General features: G+C 42.4%; 1 protein-coding gene across 1 annotated transcript in view; it reads left to right on the top strand.

Annotated features, from left to right (window-relative positions):
• Positions 1 to 18132, top strand: part of cnot4a (CCR4-NOT transcription complex, subunit 4a) — a 69435-nt gene extending 51303 nt beyond the window's left edge. Inside the window, 11 exon segments of the mRNA XM_034176138.1 lie at positions 155 to 256; positions 2563 to 2644; positions 2647 to 2687; positions 2872 to 2996; positions 3100 to 3309; positions 3423 to 3480; positions 3564 to 3786; positions 3789 to 3818; positions 11725 to 12219; positions 12422 to 12646; positions 16353 to 18132. Of these exon segments, the coding sequence (XP_034032029.1) occupies positions 155 to 256; positions 2563 to 2644; positions 2647 to 2687; positions 2872 to 2996; positions 3100 to 3309; positions 3423 to 3480; positions 3564 to 3786; positions 3789 to 3818; positions 11725 to 12219; positions 12422 to 12646; positions 16353 to 16681 (1920 nt within the window). The 3' untranslated portion in view covers positions 16682 to 18132.
• Positions 18133 to 18239: the final 107 nt, after the last annotated feature.

An 18239-nucleotide genomic window follows, 5' to 3' on the forward strand; every position in this document is an offset into this window, starting at 1 on the left:
ATGTAAATTGTTTGACGAAAAAATTCACTAGAGTGGAGAAAAGGTCGTTACAAACATAATATGAAACAACTTTATTAACGGCTTTGATGTTGATCGTTATAATAGCCTGCTTTAAAGTGATTGTGGTGTAGACTTTAATTTTCTGGTCTTGCAGGGGCCGAGTGCCAGCGCTTACGTCACTTACATACGATCTGAAGATGCATTAAGAGCAATACAATGTGTGAACAATGTAGTTGTTGATGGTAGAACACTCAAGGTAAGAATTACCCAAAGTAGTATTTGTTTTAAGTGCCATTTTTTGTGTATGACCACAATTAAAACACACTCAAAAAAAACTAATGGTTAAAAAAAAATCAATTTTAAAACTTTTTATTGTTGTTTGACTTTAAAAAAAAAAAAAAAAAAAATTTAAACCTTTGACCTGATGACCTATAGGTGTTACCAATTTTTGCTTTAATGAAATTCCCAGAATTAAAGTCTCGCTCATGAAGGAAAAGTTGTCGTTTACATTATGCCAACTAAAAGAAGTGTTTCTATGGTTTCAGTAAAGTGAGTCATCTTCAGGTTTTGACATTTTCAGGTTAAACAATGATGTAAATAGACAAAAAACAGGATTTTAATTGAAGTTATCTTTTTAGAATGATTTCAGGAACACAAGATGGGTCTGTTTTGCCTTTTTTAAGATTTTTAAATATGTAACCACACACACACACACACACAGATCTTCAACCGCTTATCCAAGATTGAGTCGTGGGGAGGTGGAGCCTATCCCAGCAATCGGCGTTCTATCAGGCTATGCCTTGGATAGGACGCTGACGAACAATGTTTCTGTGTAGGCTCAGTTGTCCAGGTGGTTTCCATAGTAGAGAAGCTTGAATCTTCGACAGGACTGGATTGCTTGACGTGAGGACGTTTCGCTTCAAATCACAGAACCTTCCTCAGCTAAAATTCTTGCTCTGGTAGTCTGACTTCTGTCTTGACTCTTGTAGAGAAGAATAAACCAGAAGCCAACAAAAGCTGGAGTTTTTAACCTAACCAGACCCCTCCTACCGAGAGGCTGACTGCTATAGGCTAGTGACTAAACAATAGTTCTAATTAGCACCTATTGTGCTCTAGTTAGCACTCCTAAGGACAGGATCCCTAGTTACAAACAGCAATGTAGTGTATTATATCAGATGTCAGGAAAACTGTAATGAACACTACATAGGTGAGACTAAGCAACCTTTAAACAAGAGGCTATACCAGCACCGCAGAGAGGTCACCAGTGGACCTCAGTCTGCAGTTCATCTCCACCTGAAAGACACTAACCACACGTTTGAGGACAAGGAAGTTAAAATCTTAGCCAGAGAGAAGAAATGGTTTGAGAGAAGTGTCAAGGAAGCATTCTTTGTAAAACAGTTGAAACCCAGCCTTAACCGGGGGGCGGGTCTCAGACACGCTTTGTCCCCTGTTTACAATGGGGTACTCAGGTCAAAGCAGTTTCAGTCTTTTGTTAATGGTAATGAGTCATTCACATCATCAGGAGAGTCGTCAAGGGAGCCATCAGGGGAGGCTTCCATCCCATCATTAGGAGAGTGCTAACTGGAGCACAATAGGTGCTAATTAGAACTATTGTTTAGTCACTAGCCTATAGCAGTCGGCCTCTCGGTAGAAGGGGTTTGGTTAGGTTAAAAACTCCAGCTTTTGTTGGTTTCTGGTTTATTCTTCTCTACAAGAGTCAAGACAGAAGTCAGACTACCAGAGCAAGAATTTTAGCTGAGGAAGCTTCTGTGATTTGAAGCGAAACGTCCTCACATCAAGCAACCCAGTCCAGTCGAAGATTCAAGCTTCTCTACTCTGAAGCACAATTTGTTGAACAAAATGGAAAAAAAAATTTGGCACCATTGTTTGTGTTTTTGCGCAGAATTTGCAAGAACTTATTTTTGCTACAAAAAGAGGCAAATTCTAACACTTTGCCATTAAGAAACCTTTGTCATCAGCTTCTTCTTTATGCTATTCAGTTGTATCTCCTTTATCACATCCTTAATTTTATATATATTTTAAACACGGGAAAGTGGACCCATTGCCTTGTTTAAGCAGAAGTTGGTGTTTGTGCTCCATACCATGGAATTGGTTATGAGCAATCTATCTATTAAATGAAATGAAATGAGAAACCAAGCTGTAAATCTGCTGGTCTCTTGTCAAATTACAGAGAAGTTCTTTAAAATTGAAAACTCTCCCACAAGTAACAACAAAAAGTTGAAAAATTGTTTTACCCTCGAGGCTATCTTGTGTTGTATTGTGCTCTATTTTTCTTGGGATTACTGCATTGTATAATGTTCTTGGGCTTATTTTATCCTATTTAAAAACATGCTTTCTACAGATATTCATATGTTGTCAGTTTGTTAAGCAACAGTCATTGTAAAATTTTGCAAATGCTACGTTCATGATGATGGGCTGGTACCTAGGATTCTGACTTTAATGGGTTAAATTGGGGATGTAATGGTCTGTAAGGTTTATATAATACATTTTACATAGCATTATATAATTGTGCTAAGTTTTATTTCTGTTGTTCTATTACAGGCTTCTTTAGGCACAACAAAATACTGCAGTTACTTCCTCAAAAGTATGCAGTGTCCCAAACCCGATTGTATGTATCTACATGAGCTGGGGATGAAGCAGCTAGCTTTACTAAAGAAGAGATGCAGGTGATGTTTATCCCACTTCCCAAAATGATAGACCTTTTCCCACCACTACGTTGTGTGTGTGTGTGTGTGTGTGTGTGTGTGTGTGTGTGTGTGTGTGTGTGTGTGTGTGTGTGTGTGTGTGTGTGTGTGTGTGTGTTAATGGCTTCATTTGGGTTAATTTTGTCATCGTGTCACTTTTCTTTAGGCGGGGAAACACCAGGAGTATGAGCAGAAACTTCTCCAAGACCTCTATAAAATTAATCCTAGCTTTCTACAACCCCCCACATGTGGAACAGAAAAGTCGAAGAGTAAATCCAGCTCTGCACAGAGGTACTTTCCTTACAAAAAAGTAATTTTTATCTCATTAATAAAATGTTTGGTTTAATTTTGGTGCAGTCAGATGATGGTGGATTTGTCTGTGGTTTTGTAACAGAACCAGCAATAGCAATGGCAAAGATGGGTGGCCAATGCTGTCGGGGCATAGCAAACTGGCCAACGGGCTATCAGAGGACCGCAAGTCCCCTCCACTGCTAGACTGCTATCTAGACCAAGAAGTTCTTACTTCAGATGGACTAGATGCAGAGCTGGGTCCTGGCCAGCATTCTGCCTTGTCCCCCTTCTCATCTAATTGTGACAGTAACAGGTAATTTTGGCCACTTCTAAGGAGTATGGGTCAACTGTTATACAACAATTATTTATTTAGCAAGATATTTCTTAAGGTCTCAAAAGCACAACAGTGTATCTGTCTTTCTTCAGTCCCAGTGATAAACCATCAGAGACAGTTGGCTTGGTGAACGGAGAGACTTTACAACAGGTCAGAAAGTTTGCTTGTCTGAATGCTGCTGTACTCGATTCAAGTGTAAGGATGATGTTCTCACATTTGTTCTCTCTTTTCAGATACCCAGCAGTGACTCCCCCTCCCCTCCTCCGGGTTTAACCAAACCCAGCTTAGTGGTGCCCATCAGCATGTCAGACCTCACAGCCCGTTCACCCTTTGAGGGTGCAGCAGCTGAGTCTCAGTCACTCTTTTCAGACAACAGTAACTTCAGACACCCTAACCCTCTCCCTGCGGGCCTTCCACCCTTCCCCAGCTCCCCACGAGGCAGTTCTGATTGGCCCATGACCCTGAACCACAGAGCCTCTTCACATCAGGTTCATTAAATATTTAATTTAAACTTTTATTCCATCTTTTTAGTGTAGCAGATAACAGAATAGTTCCAGAGGAATCCTTCAAATGGTGATGCAAGCACCAAATTCAGCACAAATACTAATAAGACATTACTATTTTGGGTAATAAAAAAAAGAAAAAAAAAAGAAAACAGACTGACTGGCCACTTGAATTTTCAGTGGCCAGTTAGGGATCAACTGAAGAATTACACAGGGATCAAAATTTAAAAATGTTCCAATCACATTGAAAATTATACCACATTATTGTGTGGTCAAAAGGTATAGTTTGGACTATCTATGACTGAATGTTATGGGGTAAGTAAATGGACTGCATTTATATAGCACTTTTCTATCTGCAGCAGATGCTCAAAGCACTTTACACATCAATGCCTCACATTCACGCCGATGTCAGGCTGCCATTATGCAAGGCGCCCACGACACACCATGAGCAACTAGGGGATTAAGGATCTTTCCCAAGGGCCCTTAGTGATTATCCGGTCAGGCTGGGATTTGAACTGAGGATCTTCTGGTCTCAAGCTCAATGCTTAACCACTAGACCATCACCTCCCCTAAGAGGTGATGGTCAGACTGGCAAGAATGGTGACAAAGGTCAATTTCAGGTTGTACAGGGGTCAAAAGTTAAATTTGCTTCAATTTTGGTAAAAAGTGGTGAAAATTATTGGTTGAGTTAATAGGGTTTTAAAAAGGAATAGTTTGCACCACGTGTTGTACTTGTTACGGCGTAACATATGTCACATGTCATAGAATCCAATGGACGTTGACGTTGTTCAACCTTTTACTTTGGAGACCAAGCATGCAACACAGTCAAAACTATTCCATTTATTAACCCTGTTAGTTAGTTGGGTGATCCCCCAACACCAGTCGATTACAGTGACCTTGGGGTCAATTTCGGGGTCACAGCAAGATATTGTTATTGCCAACCTTGTTATGCTGCATTTACACTTAACGACAAGTCACGAATGCCACGAAGTACACATTCTTGGCTGCTAATCACGAATGTGATGATTCGGGGCAGAGTCGTCAGGTGTCCTCAGGAACTGCTGCAACCTTTTACCACACGTTACGATTAATGGCACGTATTGCTGGAGAATTATCAGGAACCATTACGCACGGTCAAGAATAATGTTCTGCGTTGTTGTGCACTATGGTGCACTATTGCGCGTAACAGTGCATCGTTAAGTTCTGTCACGTTGTGAACGAGGTGAATTGTTTCCACACACACACACCCATATTCAACCAACCAAATTCAGATCGCTCCAGTTTTTCAGAAGAACTTTGTGACTGCATGCGTAGTTGGGCTCTGTGCCATGGAGTGGCGCAGATAGGAGGAGGAGACGGACAGAGCCAGATGTGTGGCTTCATGCGGCTCGTGTCTCGCGCATTTTCCCAAACATCAGGCGCATGCAGCAGTTGGAACACCTGCAGGAGAGCGCTGAAGAGCACTGAAATGAGACTTTTAGCCGACGTGGTGTCAGCAATCAAACTGAATGCGGTGCAGCAGGGTTTAATTGTGTGCGCGCTTCTTCCTCCGCCGGACTGGAGGAGGTGCAGAGATGTCTGGCTGCACGTGAGTCTCCTCTGGTTCCTCTGGCTCAGACTCATTCTCCGGCTCGTCGATTACAACAGCAGGTGGAACACCTGCAGGTGCGTCCTGAGGAGCTTCAGCAGGAACTGTGGAACGACACTTGGCTGACTTCGTGTCACTGTTCCTCTTCGGCATACTGCATCAAACTGAACGCTGTGGAGCCGAGTTTAATTGTGTGCACGTGACAGAAAACTGATGTGTCGTGGCGCGCAGTGAAATGTGACGCCGCGTTACAAGTGGTGTCAAAACTTGACAGTTTTTAACCATCACAGGAACCACTACAAACATTGTCATGTTCTATTAAGGATCAATACTCAAGATGGATCAACACGCTCAGTTGCAACCTCCACAACGCGAGATGAAATGAGGGTGGTGTGTGACATTCGTGGAAGATTTTTTGACAGGCAAAAACATGCTCCACGAATATCAAGAATATCACGCAGCAACACGCACTATTAAGAAACCTATTCAGATGCGTTAAGTCACATTAAGAATGTCAGGAATGTGTCACGAATGACATAAAAATGACATTCATAACATGTCTTGCTTATGTGTAAACGCACCATTAGCGCAATATCTCAAGAACCAGTTGACAAATTTCATTCATATTTAGCAAAAGGGTGTACTTTAAGGGTGACACTTTATTACTGGTTTGAGGACTGGGGTGGATATGTTATCTCCTAATGACTCTTGTTTAACAAAGTTCTGGGCTGCCTGCAACTTGGGATATTAGGTCAGTCAAGTGCCTTTTGATGTGTGTGCCAGCACACCAAAAGAGGGTGGGGCAAATTTTGAGCTTTCATGAGCTTTAGCATGAAGTCAGTCTTTGGAACAGCTTTATTGACATTGCTCAGGCCAGCTTTTCTGCTTGTCCTGGACAGTTGGACAACTGTCCGATAGGTTAAACTAAATTTAGTCAGTTTAGTGAAACGTGGGTGAAGCTTGAGTTGAAGCACATGTATATGTCATCTCCCGATAGGACTGACCACGCCCACAGCCATTACAGTCTGCTTGGCATTAACGTGGTACTTTGAGTGCTACATAAGATGACATGTCTACCGAAGATCATTTGTCGTGAACAACCCCGTCACGCTGGTTTGATTGTGCTAATATTTAACCCAGTAATGAGTATCGTATCAAAAAAAATTTTGAAATGCTTGAAATTGAGGTGTGATTCAATGGTGAAATCAGTTATCCAGCTCTATTTTTCTGCTGCTTATGTTTTTCTAAAGTGACTGAGTAGTGGAGTCTTCAGTGCGAGGAAAGTGATGGATTTTTTTTTTTTTATCTATTAATAAAAAAGTATTAAATAAGAATTAGAAAAGACATTAGAATTAATTCAACACGGTTCATAACCACTATGTAACAAATTTTTATTTTTGTTTTGTTCCTGGGTACACAGTTTGTTTCCTAACATGTCTTAATCAATAGAAAATAGCTGTTATTCCACAGAAACTTTGCGTCTGTGATCAGGACAATGATATTTTGAAATTTGTGGTGTTCAAGAATATTCTCGATTCGCCTTCACTATACTGAGTAGTCTTCTAGAATATTCTTTAACTGCTAGAACTGTGCAGAATTTTCTAGAAGTTTCCAGAATATCTAGAAATTTCAAGAAACTTTTAGAACTTTCTAGAACGGTATAAAAAAATCAAATCAAAGTTGTGCTGAATGTAGTCATTTTTCCATAGACTTTAGACATAAGCAGTTGAAATATAATACTTAGAATCCAGGAACAAAAATTGTTACATAGTGTAATCACTTGTTGTTGCCCTAGTATCTAGTAAAGAAACTCAGGTCTGCACTCGAGAGGAATTTGATCACTTGCCTTTGTCCCTCAATCATTTAATTACTAATAAAAAATATGAATACTGGGATTTGGCTGAGTTCACAATCGATGTTTCAGTGGTAAATGCCCTGCAGTTACATGCATTTTATACTAAAATTGAGAAAACTACATTTTTGGGGGGTTGGGGTGACAAAGCAGTTGAGGCATGCTTTACTCCATAGACGGAATCTGTAGATGGTTGACAATCATGCCTTGTGGACTGGAGGGTCATCACTTTGACCCTCCGACCTGACCCACCGTGCCGGTTAGCACTGCTGCTTCATAGCAAGAAGGTCGTGGGATAGCTTCCTACTTTTTCTGTGTGGAGTTTGCATGCTCTCCCCGTGTCTGTGTGGCTTTCCTCCAAGTACTCAAGTTTCCTCCCATACACACACTCATCTTCAACTGCTTAGTCCAATTAAGGGTCGCGGGGGGTTGGAGCCGATCCCAGCAGTCATAGAGTGCAAGGCGGGGTACACCCAGGACAGGACGCCAGTCTGTCCAGTTTCCTCCCGCAAATTAAAAAAACATGCTTATTTGGGGTCTGCTCCTTTCTCTGCCCCTGACCAAGGCAGCATCTCTACATCTGATGTTGGTCCCTGGATGCCAGACTGTGGCTGCTTTTTGCTTCTAGTGGTTGGATTGTGTTTAACTGTAATTAGGATGGGTTAAATGCAGAGGACAAATTTCGTTGTATGTATGTAAAATGACAAAGGCTCTATTCCAGGGGTTTTCAAAGTGTGGGAGACTGAGTCCCCCGCCCCCACACACACATACACACAATTTCAACATCTTCGTGTGTTTGTTTTTATTTTTATACACATCTTAAACACATTTTAAAAGTATTTGTGTGTTTTTAAGGAACTGTCTATGCATTTACACATTTTACAGCCTTTGTGAACATTTTAAACATGTTTTTAAAGAACTTTCTGTTCTGTTTTTATCTTGTCATATTTTAAACATGAAATTGATCTCTGGACATAAATAAAAATAATATTCTGTAGTTTTTCTCAAAAGCATTTTCTTTCAGACATTAATGGCACAATTTTTAAAAAAAAAAAATTTTTTTAATCCTTCATTGTCCTTTGACCTCCACATTAGAAATATTATGAGGACTGCTTTCTTACATCTGCAAAATATAGCGAAGATTCACCCCGTCCTGTCTATGGCTGACGCTGAGACCCTGATCCATGCACTCATCTTTAGAATGGACTACTTCAACGTTCCGTTTTCTGGTTTACTGCAGTCCAGCATTAGGGCTCTCTGATTCAAAATACTGCAACCAGACTTTTGACACGAAGCAGAAAGTGCAACCACATTACATCCATTTTGGCATCCCTTCACTGGCTTCCTGTCCCAGTGAGATCAGATTTTAAGGTTCTGCTACTAGTCTATAAAATTGTTCACGGAATGGCACCTCCCTACCTAGCTGACCTAATTAAACCTTATGTACCGGTCTGGGCTTTGCATTCTCAGGGTGCAGGACTACTTAGTGTCCCTAGGGTGAATAAGATGTCTGCGGGTCATAGAGCTTTCTCTTATTGTGCCCCTGTTCTGTGGAATGATCTCCCTGCATCAATAAAACTGTCTGATTCTGTAGAGACTTTCAACTCCAGACTTAAAACGCACTTATTTTCCCTTTCGTATGGCTAACATACTGGCATAGTATAGTTCTACGCTTTTTACTCTCTCAATTCATTTTAGTAGGAAACGGAGTGTGCCACGGCTTCAACTTCAACAATTCTCGGTCTTTTAGTAAAGCTTAGGGCTAGTGGCCGGCGATCACCTTAGTATTTCGTGTTTTTCTTGTTGTTTAATGCTGACAAATTACGAGGTCTATTAGATAATAAACCGACCCTTTTATTTTTTAACTATATGGATTTGAATGACGTGCGATTACACCAATCATGCTTGAACCCTCGTGCGCATGCTTAAGTTTTTTCACGCGTGTCAGTGATGTCATTTCCCTGTGGGCAGGCCTTGAGTGAGATGTGGTCCCGCCCTCTCGGCTGAATTCCTTTGTTTCACACGCTGCTCGAGACGGCGCGCGTTGCTTTATCAAAAATTTTTTTTGGACCTGTGAGGAATATCCGAGTGGACACTATTCGAGAAATTAAGCTGGTTTTCGGTGAAAAGTTTAACGGCTGATGAGAGATTATGGGGTGTTTCTGTCGGTGTAAGGACTTCCCACAGAGCGGGACGTCGTGCAGCGCTTCCAGGCGCCGTCGTCGGCCTGTTTCGACCTGAAAACATCCTAATTTAAGGCTTAATTCACCCAGGACGTCGTGAGAGAACAGAGAAGATTCAGAGAGGCCGGCATGAGGACTTTATGCGGACATTCCACTGTTTAAGGACATTTTTAAATGAAAGACGTGCGCGCAAATTCGCCGAGTCGTTTCCGTGACGACTCGGCAAATCTGTGTGCGCCGCGACAGGAAAAACACCTCCGTGTTGAAAACCATTTGTAAAATTCAGGCAGCTTTTGATGGCTTTCAACAAGTGAGTAACTGAGAAATTGTTTAACAGCTTGGGCATGTTCCAACTTGCCCGTTAAGGTTTCCAACGGAGGTGTTTTTCCTGTCGCGACCCCCCACGGTCGGGTCTGGCCCGACATGCGACTCTGCCCGCACGTTCTTTCATTACGGAATGTCCGAATAAACTCCTCATGCCGACTTCTTCTGAAAGTTCTCTGTTCTCTGACGACTTCCTGGGTCAACAGAGCCTGAAATGTGGAAGTTTTCAACTTGAAACGGCGAGACGCTGCCGCCTCGAAGCGCAGATCGCCATTAGGTGCCGTGCGCCGTCCTTACAGCGACACTACCAGACCAAAATCTCTCATCAGCCGTTAAAATTTTTACCGAAAACCAGCTGAATTTATCGAATGGTGTCCACTCAGTTGTGCCTTACAGTTTTGAAAAAATTTTGATCAAACAAAGCAGCAGTCTCTGAGCCATTCCTAAACAATGAAAAAATCGACGAGAGGGTGGGCCACTCCTCACTCAGACTGCCCACAGGCGAATGACGTAACTGACAGACGTGAAAAAACTCTTGCATGCCCACGAGGGTTCAAGCATGTGTGATGTAATCACACGTTATTCAAATCCATATGGTTTTGAAAAAAATAATAAGGTTGGATACTTTGCTAATAGACCTCGTATACTGTATTTCATGTCTTTGATGCCTGATTCTGTTTTTTCTTGCTGTTTAAGGTGCAGCTCCATCCAGAGATGGGTGTGGTATCTGTGCTGGAGACCCTCTGTCCGGTGCACCAACAGCATTTCCTTCATATTCGTTTTGTGAATTGTTCAGTGATTTATGTCTGTAGCATGGCCCAAGCAGAGGGTCATCCCTTTGAGTCTGGTCTGCTTGAGGTTTCTTCCTCAGAGGGAATTTTTCCTTACTACTGTTGGCTCTGGGGGTTAGTAAGGTTAGACCTTACTTGTGTGAAGCGCCTTGAGGCAACTCTGTTGTGATTTGGCACTATATAAATGAAAAAAAATTGAATTGATTTAACTCCCTTCCTCTGAGCTGAGCTCTTGCAGCTGGCTGTGCTGCAAGTCAACATCTATGTAATTCATAAAGAACGCAGGACGTCTCAGTTTGGGAGTTAAAAAAATGTTTTAGTCTGTTGTAGTTTGTTGTCTGTGTTGCAACATTTGGAAAGCGGTGTCATTTGATGTAAATGGTGATTCGCTTTGAAGTTATTAATTCTGACTGGACTCTAACTTGACTCGACAGAGCGGCGCAGCGTTTGGAGCTGTGCAAACGGAAAGGACGATGCTTGTTTCTTGCCTGCAACAAGACAAGAGTCCCCGTTAGTGACTTTAATCCGCACTAAAGTGACTCACGATTGACACTTTTAAGTGGCTTTAAGAGGGGTTAAGAAGCGGACTTGTCACGTCTGAAAAGCAGCGAAGCAGTGAGCCAGCGAAGCAGCGGGTTGAAGCACTGCTTTATTTCAAGCCATTACAGAAGCAGTTGATTACAGACCCAGTTCATGATACCAATCCCTCGAGCCCCCCTGAAGAACTCTGGCTCCCCCCAAGGGGGCACGCCTCAGTTTGAAAACCACTGCTCTGTTCTGTTCTAAAATCTGGGTGGGGAGCATGAAAGAATAGCAGTTGTACTGCCATCACTACTGCCGTTGATGTGCCCTTGAACAAGGTCCCAGTGAAGCTGCTCACTGTTCAATAGATCATCTGTGATTATAAATTTTTGTCGGTGTGAACAGGACCCTGCTGGCAAGTGAAACCTTTTTTTCAGTGCTACAGTCTTGCCAAAATGTTATTCTTAGGGGGGGGGAAAGCTGTGTTTTTTTTGGGGGGGCTCTTGTATTAGAAAAGGTTTTGATAAAATATGCACTAGCAATTGAGTTGGTCAAAGAAATTTCTGCTTTTAATGAACCCAAATGTTTTAGGTATAGAACAGTTTTTTTAACTTTTCTTTCCTTTCCTCAGATACAATACCAGTGTCGTCTTCAACAGACTGGCAGGCAGCCTTTGGCTTTGGTTCATCTACCAAGCAACAGGACGATGACCTGGGCTTCGATCCTTTTGATGTGACTCGCAAAGCTTTGGCAGACCTAATAGAGAAAGAGTTGTCTGTTCAGGATCAGGGCCCCTCATCCCCAGCTCCCCATGGAAGTAAACATGGTCCCAACTTGCCACCTTCCAACCCAAACCCCAGCACTTCTCACCACTTTCCCAGCGGTCTCCCACGCCTCCCCCAGCTACACCACAGAGCCATGTACAGCTCCTTCAGCTTTCCCGGTAGTCAGAACAACCAGAGCAGTCAGCAGCAGCCAACTGCCAGACACGCATGGATGGGCGTCCCCACACGAAATAACCTCAGTCACTTGAACCATTCAGCCAGTGCTGCCTCACACAGTAATTTCTTGGACCTGAATTTACCCCCTCAGCACAACACAGGACTGGGAGGGATCCCCATTTCAGGTACCAGTTACCTCTTTTCTGTGGATCCCATGCTTGTTAAAGCAGATATCAGATGTGTTGCATGTTAACGTAACAGTGGAAACAATATCACAACATACTTTCCTTGTCTCTCGGTGTTGTCATGTTTTGATGAGAAAATGACCATAAATGCTGGAGCCTAATGGTTGAGAAGCTGACGTGTGTGTGTTTGTTTGTCCTGCAGAGAACAGCAGCTCAATAGATGGCTTAAATGTGAAAGAGTGGCAGGATGGTCTCAGAGCTCTGCTGCCCAATATTAATATCAACTTTGGGGGTCTCCCAAACTCTTCTTCCTCTTCATCCTCCTCATCCTCGAACAGTGTTAACCACATCGGTGGGCCAGCAGGCATCTCACACAGCCTTAGCTGGGACAGCACAGCCAGTTGGATGGACCCAGCCATCATCACAGGTATCCGAGCAGGACTCACTTTGTACCATTCCTGTGTTCCTGGTCCACAGGGTTGTCAGTAAAGTGCTGTAATGGGTTTTATACAACAGGTTGTTAAAGGTGAAACATATTATCATGCATGCCTGCCTTATAAATCTGCATTTTGTTGCTTAATTATCTACTACTTTAAGCAACAGAATGGTCATCACCGTGTCCCAAGCTTCTTGAAATGGAATGTCTCCAACTGGTGGACATTTACTATCAATGCAGGTACAATAGAATTTCATCAAGAGCTCTGTCATAATTCTAAATACAGCTCAGTGCATCTCTTTGTGCTAATTTATTTAATCAGATCTACTATAAGCACATGCATTATGTTAATATCCAGCTCAAAACACCTTGCAGCAGGATGTGCTTGAGGATCTGACCACAACCCTTCTGTTGGCTGTGCTCCCCTTGAAATTTAATTTTAAGTGTCATTTGTAAGGTTGTCATTTGAATTTTCTCAGCTTATAATAGTGATTCTGATTTCAGTTCTTATCAATTCCCTGTTTTGATTAAAAAAAAAATCAAATGACTGGATAATATATATATATTTTCTGAACATTCACAGATTGAATTGACCATTTATTAGTATTTGCTAAAAGAATACAATATACCTGATTGTCAGATGTGCACTAATTATTTTTTTATTGATACAGATCAGTATAGTGCAATTGGTTCAACTGCTGGTTGCTTAATGACTATTATTGCTAACTGCTACATATCTGTAGAAATTGTGTTCTGTGGCCTCCAGTTTGTAATATAGTGTGTTATTGATTTGGCCAATAGATGTCAGTAGTCTGCCATGCATACAAGCAGTGGAAATTAGATTCCTCCTTTGGGTATCTGGGCTTACATTCATGGATAGGGTGAGAATATCTGGGAGGGGCTTGGAGTAAAAGTTCTGCTTCTTTGCATCGAAAGGACCCAGCTGAGGTGGTTCAGGCACATGCTGAGGATGTCCCTGGTGGTCTCCCTAGGAAGGACTTTCAGGCACGTCCAACTGGCAGGAGGCCCCAGTGAAGACCCAGAACACACTGTAGGTGTCAAAACTGATTCCAGAAAGGGCCAAGGGGGTGCAGGTTTTCTTTGTGACCACCAACTCTTCCAGATGAGTTCACTGATGAACTCATGCTATCTACACAAAGTGATGTTAACAGTGATGTTTACACACTGTAAAATATTTTGAAATCTGGATCAATTCTTCCAGGTCCACATAAGCCAAGAAAATCTGAAATAATGGCAATATTCAAAACTGTGGAATCGGTGAAACTACTGCAAGCACTGTTTTTATTTTCCTAGAATTTTAAGTGGATAAATCAGTCTACTGCACTTTCATTTTCAGTTCCAAAGAAGTATATAATTTCCAAGAAATACATTTTTTCTAGAAGTATTGCTCTAGTAGAGTATATAGTCATGTACTACAACCCCTGGCAAAAATTATGGAATCACCGCCCTCGGAGGATGTTCATTCAGTTGCTTAATTTTGTAGAAAAAAGCAGATCACAGACATGACACAAAACTAAAGTCATTTCAAATGGCAACTTTCTGGCTTTAAGAAACACTATAAGGAATCATAAACAAAAATTGTGGCATCAGTAACGGTTACTTTTTTAGACCAAGCAGATCGAAAAAATATGGACTCACTCAATTCTGAGGAAAAAATTATGGAATCATGAAAAACAAAAGAATGCTCCAACACATCACTAGTATTTTGTTGCACCCTCTGGCTTTTATAACAGCTTGCAGTCTCTGAGGCATGGACTTAATGAGTGACAAACAGTACTCTTCATCAATCTGGCTCCAACTTTCTCTGATTGCTGTTGCCAGATCAGCTTTGCAGGTTGGAGCCTTGTCATGGACCATTTTCTGCAACTTCCACCAAAGATTTTCAATTGGATTAAGATCCGGACTATTTGCAGGCCATGACATTGACCCTATGTGTCTTTTTGCAAGGAATGTTTTCACAGTTTTTGCTCTATGGCAAGATGCATTATAATCTTGAAAAATGAAATCATCCCCAAACATCCTTTCAATTGATGGGATAAGAAAAGTGTCCAAAATATCAACGTAAACTTGTGCATTTATTGATGATGTAATGACAGGCATCTCCCCAGTGCCTTTACCTGACATGCAGCCCCATATCATCAATGACTGTGGAAATTTACATGTTCTCTTCAGGCAGTCATCTTTATAAATCTCATTGGAACGGCACCAAACAAAAGTTGCAGCATCATCAACTTGCCCAATGCAGATTCGAGATTCATCGCTGAATATGACTTTCATCCAGTCATCCACAATCCACGATTGCTTTTCCTTAGCCCATTGTAACCTTGTTTTTTTCTGTTTAGGTGTTAATGATGGCTTTTGTTTAGCTTTTCTGTATGTATACGGAATAATGTGATTTGTTGTGCAGTGAAATGTCCTACCAGATCACTGAAGATGTCCCTGCTTCTCTTATTTAATGTTGTATATTAACAGTATTAGCACTTTTAGCAGCTATTGGTAGTTTGACCCGTTAGGTCCAGTTAATGCATGATTACTGAGAATATTAGAGGCTTATAACATTTTTAATGCCCACGCTAAGGCAAACAGTTATGAGAGGAAAAAAAACACTCAAAACAAGGGGGTAGCCTGTTAGATGAGCTGGTTCAAACTCGAACAACGCAGCATGTTCATTCTTCTTTCATCACACACTGAGCCACTCACTCCATCACTTTATCCATTTGTGTGTTTGCTGTTCAACGGGGACACATGAGCTAACATGCACGCTAGCTCATGTGTACATTATACAAATAATGAATGTTTGAGTTCAGTGAAGTGAAAGCTTTCACCGAATTAAATATTCGTTCCATTGAAAGAATGTTAAAAACATTCATTATTTATTTTATATAACGGCTGAAATGGATCCCTTGTCACTTCACATTTTAATTTCTAAACAACAGAAAAGGGACTTTTGGCGTTCCACTGCTGCTGAAGTCCAAATTGTAACGTGTAGTCCAGTGATTTCTGTGCACTGACTTCGGACTTCCATTAAAAAAAAGACTGTGTAGTTTCTCAGTCCAGCCAAAAATCAAGTCAGCTTTTCATGTTAACAGCTCTTCATGCATCCAGACGGCTTACAGCGGAGTGGATTTTGTGTATGTTACAAGAATTATCAGCGCCAGTTAGCTCAATCAAATCATCGTTTGTCCCCCGTGCGCACACATGCAACCAGGTCGGCGCTTGTGCATGCGTGTACTACCAAAAAAAAAGACTGTATATCCTCAGTGCAGTGAAAAAAAAATCATATCAGAATGTAGTCCAGCTTTTCATAGCAACTTCTTGCCAACAGCCTCCAGACAGCACAGTGGATTTATTTTGCGCGCGCGCAGAGTGCAATGGTACCAAACGTATGGAACCAAGCTGCACTGTAAATGCAGTGCAACACAAATGGGGTGAATTAATCCATGTCATGTGACATACAAAGCACTAGTCAAATGACAAGGATCCACTCAGCTGTTGTATAAAAACAGATATGGCGTTGTGTTGATTTGTACTGTATAACGAGCATGCTATAATTGGCGTTGAGCACAAAAATTGCTGGTTGCTTCACTAAATTTGTCTTCACTGTTAGCTGTTCTGTTGGTGTTCCTCTGTCACCACTTACCCACTCATGACTTCTCTTTACCACCCTACCCCTCAGGTATCCCTGCTTCGGCAGGCAACAGTTTAGACTGTCTCCAGGACGACAACCCACCACACTGGCTCAAGTCACTGCAGGCACTTACAGAGATGGATGGCCCAGCCAGCTCAGCAGTGCCCCCTTCCCAGCCCCTCCACAGTGGCCTCTTGGACGCCCACATCCCCCTCCACCACAGAGCCACCGGTGGCTGGGCTCCCTACCTGCCCCCTCCCACAGCCAACCCTGCCAGCCAGTTCCACTCCCCTCCCCCAGGCTTCCAGACCGCCTTCAGACCCCCAGGACAGCCCACCACAGAGTTGCTACAGAGTGCTGCTGTGGACCGTCACTGAACACAGACTACAGCAGGCAGGCACCCATTGGTTCCCCACAACCATGTTATATTCACTCATCCTCTCCCCTGCCCCCCTCCCCATGCAACACACAACGAATCTGCAGAATATGAAAATTATTAAAGTAACAAACATGCTTTCTTCTTCTTCCTCTTCCTCCTCCTTTTTTGTCGACTCTGAAGGCCTCTTTGTTTTTGTTCGTGGCACACAAGTTATCAGTACCTTTTGTCTGCTGCCATTACCACTCCTTAGGCATAGTTCTGGGAATACCATGGAAAAGTTTGGGATTGTGTAGCTTACTGTTACGAAGAGCACAACGGTGTAGCAGGAGCACCCAGCGGTGACACCAGACTTAACTCCACAAACTGCGAATAAACAAATTAGCTGAAGGGAGGTCTTTTTAAAGTAACTAACAATTAAGCATGAACATTTGTGTTTGAAAGTTGTCACAATAACTTTTGAGGAATGAAGTAAGCTGTGAATCTGCTCTTGAAGCTTTGCCCCAAAGACCCCCGTCCTCCCCAATTAACGCAGGAGACTGAAACGGTTCAAACACAGCTGCGTCCCCGCTAGCTGTAAATACATACAAGGTGAGACAGAGAGAGAACGGTTTGGCACTTAGCTTTTTGAGAATGATTTTTAAAGGAAGGAAAGATAGAGTTGAGTGTAGATGCCATAAGGGAGCTGGGGGCACCCTGTTAGGTAGGACACAAATGGCCCACTTCAGAGGCTGCTTGGACTACATTCCCTTAGTAGAAGGGCCCCAAAGGCCCGTCCTGCTGGAGGGACGTTTTTGCTGAACCTCTGTATCAGAGGATAGAGCACTGTCTCACCACAGGGAGCCAGGGCTTTGTGAGGCTTGTGGCACACATCCTGAGCACTAGGGTTAGACTGATACAGTGCCACCATGTGGTACCTGCAGTAGCTAGCCCTGACATGGACAGCCACCAGGAAATGGATGGATGTGACTTGTAATAATGTCAGAACAGGGTTAACAGGATACCATTTGTTTAGCCCCAAGGCCTTAAAATGGACACACAAGGCAACAGCGCTTCAGTTGTTTCAGGAGGAGACGAGTGTGGTGGTTGCTGGGGAAAATGCGCAACATTACTTGCAACCTCAGCAACTATGTACCATAAAGGAAGGTGCTGACTATACTCAGTGTTGTAGTAGTGATTTTTAAGGAGCTCCCAGCCTTCGGGATTTGAGACCGGCCTCTTCCACCACAGCCTTTTCTTTTTGAAGTCTTAATTCTATGATCGCTCTGTCTCTCCCTTCTTCCACCCCCCCCCCCCCCCCCCCCGTTCCCTATGAAACAGTATTCACACAAATCAAATGAGCAAATTCATCCAGGAGAATCCAACAGTCATACAATGGCTTTTAACATGATGAGAAAAAAAAAAATTGAGACGCCTAAAGGAAGTGAACTGTCCTCTGCAGGTCTGGGAAAATGAACGTTCAATAAAACTGAAAACTCAGCACTGGTCTTAGACTCCTTTGTCTACATTTACCTAACCTACCTGATTTCAAATGAATGACGAATAAAGCAGTCACCACG

Source organism: Thalassophryne amazonica, chromosome 8 (assembly GCF_902500255.1).
Source record: "Thalassophryne amazonica chromosome 8, fThaAma1.1, whole genome shotgun sequence".
NCBI lineage: Eukaryota > Metazoa > Chordata > Actinopteri > Batrachoidiformes > Batrachoididae > Thalassophryne > Thalassophryne amazonica.